Here is a 6,000-nt window from a genome sequence, read left to right as displayed (position 1 = left end):
CTTAAGCAGTGAGCGGTGAGAGGCAGGGAGAGGGGGCACATAAACTTGAGCCAAATTGACTAGCCTCCAAGAATGCCTGGGTTCAGCCTAGCCCAACTGTTAGCATTTCCAAAACAAAACTTTGCCCCATTTTACTGCACTTGCTTGTATGGGTCTGAGGACATATCATGTGTTGAGATGATGTAGGATTTCTTCGCAGTCAGTTTGTTAACTGCAAGGGAATTTGCCTGTCCCCTGAGGTAATTATGGGAAAGGCACTTGAAAGACAATCCCTAATGCAAAGTGGACAAGTTGCAGCTCAGTCTTAGCATTCCCTCTGGCTATGAAATCATGCATAGCTTTGCAGATCAAACTAAGCATGTGCTTGAGAGTTTTGTATATGGGCGGTAGAAGGCTGGGCAAAAAGCATGTTAGGTACACAGGCCAAGGATGCAAGAGACCTACCCAAAATGACTAGAACATGGTATTGGCCATACTTAAAGGAACTGTATATGCATATGTACAAGCACATGCATATGCATGCACCACCACTCACCCACCCACACAGAGCACTTGAACAGAGATGGTTCACAAAGGTAATAAAGAAATGCAACTAAACTAACTCTGTACATAATGTTATGTATATAGAGTAATTAATGACAGGAACACTGTTTCATTTTGGACAGCAGACTTTATTAGAAATGTTCTCCTCATTCATTAGTAAATTCACATTAAAATATGCTGAAGGCAGCTCAGTTTAAACATCTGACATCCTGCCATTACAACAACTTCCAGTTTAAAAACTAGATAACTGATTAGGCAGATACCTTGGAATACATAAGAAATGCAACTAGAGAGCAGCATCTTTAAAATGGGATGAGCCTGATAAAATGAGCGTTTCAGGTGGGGTGAAGGGGAGAGGAGAAAAAAAAACAAACTAGTCCTTTCAAGATGAAAAACTGTTAAAAGAGGATTCCACTGACTCTAAACGGATAAATAAACAATATCCCACACTTTTAATAGGTTAAAAGGAGAACAAAGTATTTAGAGTTGATATAATGTAAAAATAAATTTGTTCAAATAAAAAGTGACACGTTTTGTAAAATGTGAATATTCTAAAATTGAGATTGTGAACATTTTGTTGTTAAAAACAGCAGAACTCTAGAGGAACTAGATTTGGTCTTGGAAACAATGGGCTGCACTGACTACCTTATCTCATTTATCCAAAATACACTTACAAAGTACCTTTTCCACTCATCTACCTTTAAATCAAGCATTACTGCTTTATACAATAATCTTTCATGGCAGGCCCTCTAACACATTGAGAGCTTGATTTTTTGAAGCACTGAGGACTCGGAATTCCAGATAAAATTTGAGAGCCGAAATCACTTAGCAACTCTGGAAATGAAGCCCTATTTTTTAAACACTGAAAATTTCGCATGGTGTCATTTCTTTCACTAATCTGCAGCAATCACATTATTGAAAGGATGCTTTTCTGTACAAGCATAAAACTTGAGGCCAGATGTTCAGCTCGTGTTTACCAGAAGTCAATACAGGTAAGCTAACATCTGCCAGATGGACAACTGATCCAAGGGGATTCAGCCTTCGATATTATCTGAAAAGATGGCAAACAGTAGGCAACATAATATACAAATCTAGATCAGATTAATATTTTCACATTCTTCAGTAGTGCCTTTAAGGTTCTGCTGTGGTTGATTCAAAAAAAATATATATATTAAAAATTAAATAACACTCAAGTGTCCGCCACAAAGATTTATATTTTGCTGTAAACAATAATATCTGCCATTTGCATTGATTTAGTCCAACATGAGGCCAGAGGGGTTCTAGGCTTCTTACTGATACTGTAAATAATTTTTCAGAGACTGAGGCAAAGGTAGAGATTCTATGTCATGCAGGCGGTCTCGGCCAAGAGCAAACCGAATTGATCTTCGGCACAAGTCCATTAAAGGCAGGGGCTCCGCTGAAAAAAGGGAAGAAAAAGAATACAGAGTTAATGACTTGGCAGTTGCACTTATACTCACTATTTCTTTTAGTCATGATTAAAATACAGACTGTATCAAAGTTCTCAGGCTGTACTTCATAAACAGCAATCAATTCAGAAAAATAACTGGCAAACTTGTAAAACAATAAAAGTGAAATTGGACTTACTACCAGAAGTGGAGTCACAACTTTACTGCATATTCCACACATGATATAGATATAGATAGGGTAATGATTCTGACTCAGTATTCGCATCTACAAAGCATTTGCTGGTAAATAAGCAACATTCGCATTCTTTCTCAAGTTGTAGCACTGTATTGGTATTTTTTTCTGTTAAATACTGAGCTTTCTACTACTTACAATCTGGTTATAGCAGTTAGGAATATTGTGCTAAACTAGAAGCTCCTGACCTTTTAAATTCTGGCTTCCTTCCATCTTTTAGGAGCTTGAAATAAAACTTAAGACTAATTGAACTTTTCAGCAAATGTTGCTTGACCCCGAAAGCTCTGCCTAACCTTTTTCAGCAGTTACTGGAAGTAAAGACAGAAAAGTCAGTCATTTTTTCCTTGTGAATAAACAAAGTTTTTGTTTTTACCCTTTTCTTTCTTTTTCTTCCTCTCAGGTGACCAGGCAGGATTTTTTAATTTCATCAATAACTCCTTTCTAGTGGTTTTGATCTTACTTTTAAGAACTGAATTAAAGTACTTTTGGAAAATAACAGATTGACTCAAAAACACTGACCTGCAATTTCCCGAACCCACTCCACTACTTTACTTTATCCTGACGATTACATGCAGGCAGTAAGTAAATACTGTGGTCTTTAAACACATTCAAATCATTAATATCTGTACTGAAACTGCAAGCATTGGTGTCCACCATGATGACAACATGTGATTGATATAACAAGAACTAAACAGAAGCATCAATAGATTTCAGAAGCAGCTAAGTCTCTGCCAAAAGTTATGGCTATACAACTACTGTGCCAATTTCACCCAAACAGATTTAACCACTTGAAAATTTCCAAGTTGCAAAGCTGTTAAGACCCTTAAAACTATCTGGCTTTTTTTTTATTACCATTGAACAAAACATAGTTTAAAATATTTCTAGATTCTATCCACATAGGTAGATTATCAACTTTTCTAGAAATCAGACAGCTGACATATTACTCAACTTCATGGTTATTCATTACCATACAACAATTTAGTTTTAATGAGGTGTGTGCATGCGTGCATGCACAAATAAAAATATTAAAATGTTATATACCCAATAAATCAAACTACTGGTATAAACTACTGCAACTTTGTGGACTTCCTGGAATTTTAATCACTCCCACCAAGAAGAATCTGAGAATCTGAGTTTCACTGATGATAAAGGCTGGATCAAGATGCATCAAGATATGACTCTTTAACCATTCTAGGATATTTCAATTGCTCTCAGATTTTGGAGATGTTCCATTGTTAAAATCACCTTAGCAATCTTTGGTACGTTATGATGATTGGTGGCCCACTGAACAAATAAAACACTTAAAGTGTCTGTAAAGTTTTGAGTCATCAATGACTCAAGTATTTCTTTTACAGATTTGTATGATGGACCCGTATAATTGATTAAACAGGATTTAATAAGCATGAAGCTACAAAGGTAGCTAATGAATTACAGAACAATTTGCTGTACATCATTCCAGGGCCTAAAGCTTGGCAATACTACTAACCTTGAATTGAACATATGGTATATTTTTCCAGCTAAACATATTTGAAAGCATATTTCGTTGTCTAAGCAATTAGCCAGTTATGGAAATATTCCAAAGTATTAATATAAACAAATTATTTTCCTATTTTTAAATGCTACACATGGATCTCCTCTTTCACTAGAGGGGCTCTAAAACATCAAATGCTACGTGTTGGTAAAGGAAATGCCTTTAAGTGGCTGCAACAGCTGCTAAATATCAAGTATTGAATGTATTTTTGTAACTTGAAATCTTTTCTTTTTCTTTCCCTTTCAGTCCTACAGTAGCTCAAGCTTCCATCCATATTAGAGAAGATTTATTCTAAAATACTTTATTTAATAGTTTGGCTTTAGAATAGTGTAAAGGAAAAAAACCCCTCACAACGGCCATTAAAACATTTTTCCAGCTGTGCACTGGCTGGAAATTTCAAAATTAAAAAAAGCCTCTTAGGTTTTGAAATAGACAATGTGATCAATATAAAAATGCCCAGAACTAATAAAAATGGTAGAAGAAGTCAGGGAATATGATATGTGGCCCAAACAGTGAGAACTAGTGTTAAATGTATATGTTTATATGGTATATATAAAAAGAGACACATTTATCTGCCTTACTTACTATGTACTGTCCAAGCTGCAACCTGAAAGATTCTGGGGTCATTTGGGAGGAAAAAACTCCTAGTTATCATTAGGAACCTACCACATTTGTAATTCTATGATTTTTCATGGAAACCATGAATTTGGTAGGTCCACGATGAAAAAGCCTAGTCCCCACAAAAAAGATGGACAACAGCTAGCAAGGAGGGAGGTGGGGGGGAGAAGGAATGGAGCTGAAAATGGAGACAGGAAGCAGGAAGCTCTGGCATCTTGAAGCATGGGGGGAAGGGGGAGAGATTTTCATGGTGGCGCATGGTGCCCTCCCTCGCCCAACACACCTGATTGACTGAGGGGTCCCAGAAGTCTTGCCTCTGCTTGGAGATTGACAGATGGCCATTTATCAGTTTCCAGGGAAGGGTGGGAGGGTCTCCTACATCTCCGATTGGCTGAAGGGCCCTGTAAGTCCTGCCCCTGGCCAGAGATTGACAGATGGCCATCTGGAAGACAGATGACTTCCAGAGCCCCTTGGCCAGAGGTGTGTGTGGGGGTGGCTACTGTGCTCCACCAGGAAAATAATGCCCAGTACCGTGCTCAGAGCATAAAATTAGGGGGCAGCCCCCAAGAATTAGATAGGTCCATAGTTATCATGCAGATAAGAACAGCAGAGAACAGATTTTGGATTCTACAGTCCACATGGGGCAACTTCTTGTGCCTCTATAACCTAGGTTATATTAGGGTAAGCCTAATGCCTTTCTTTACATGCCCACGATTCTGCACCCAGGCCCAAGGTGCGAGTTTAGAGTCACCTGATGTCAACTCTAACATTTGAAAAGTGATGAAAAAGTTACGAAATCTTACACATTTTTTTATTGGCATCGGGGAAAAAGGTAGGGTAGGAATCTGTATATCAAGCCACTGAGTTGTTCCAAACCAGACCACAAATAACCATTCATGGCAGAAGGCCTACCTCTATCCCAATTCCATCATTTTCATATATGAAAAATGGCTGAATAGTTTTTCACACAACAAAAATATATTAACTTTAAATGCATTTATATAACTTTTTCTTCCCTTTGGGAAGAGGATGCAAGGGCCCCTTAACTGTGAGTACGTATTTGAGCCATTCACAAGGTACACACACAGATCCTCCTTGCACAAAATAGTCAAAGGCACTACCATCCAGTTTTTAAGGAACAACTCCTTTCAGCACTAGAGGAGCCTTTGAAGTCTGTACAAATATCCTCTCTCACTTCCGGAGACAAAGAAAAGCAGGCTAAGTTGAAAATTTAACTATAAAAAGGGTTTGTTTGTTTTTTGCTTTTAGAAGACTCTTTACTATTTACCCCGAAAAGAAAACTTCTTTACTCCAGTGACAAACTAATGGCTTCCCCCCACCCTCCACCAAAATGTGCTTCTACCTCTCACATAAAATGGTCATTAGGATAGCAACTACCATACGCATTCACCTGCAGACCTACAACCTAACTGCTAGTTACTTTCAGTTGTTCTTTAAATCCTATTTACATGTCTTATTTAAAGTGCTCCATTGCAGTAGTGAGCTTGCAAGTAGAATTTGTAGCCATTGGTTTTACTAGAAGTTTCTAAACCCTACTAGTGTCCTATCAATTGAAAAAATAGAAATGAATTACTAAGTTCCAATATAAAATTGTAAAGAAAACACAATTCACAAGAATGGCTCTTTCA

General features: G+C 37.6%; 1 protein-coding gene across 2 annotated transcripts in view; it reads right to left on the bottom strand.

The window, feature by feature from the left end:
• Positions 1 to 648: 648 nt before the first annotated feature.
• SPSB4 (splA/ryanodine receptor domain and SOCS box containing 4) overlaps positions 649 to 6,000 on the bottom strand; it is a 121,871-nt gene continuing 116,519 nt past the window's right edge. For both annotated transcript variants that reach the window (XM_019533081.1, XM_019533082.1), the window contains one exon: positions 649 to 1,960. In XM_019533081.1, the coding sequence (XP_019388626.1) occupies positions 1,833 to 1,960 (128 nt within the window). In that variant the 3' untranslated portion in view covers positions 649 to 1,832. The remainder of the gene's footprint in view (positions 1,961 to 6,000) is intronic.

Source organism: Crocodylus porosus, unplaced genomic scaffold, assembly GCF_001723895.1.
Source record: "Crocodylus porosus isolate Cpor-Errol unplaced genomic scaffold, CroPor_comp1, whole genome shotgun sequence".
NCBI classification, from domain to species: domain Eukaryota; kingdom Metazoa; phylum Chordata; order Crocodylia; family Crocodylidae; genus Crocodylus; species Crocodylus porosus.
The sequence above is the reverse complement of the archived record's forward strand: the minus strand, read 5'-3'. Positions and strand labels throughout refer to the sequence as shown.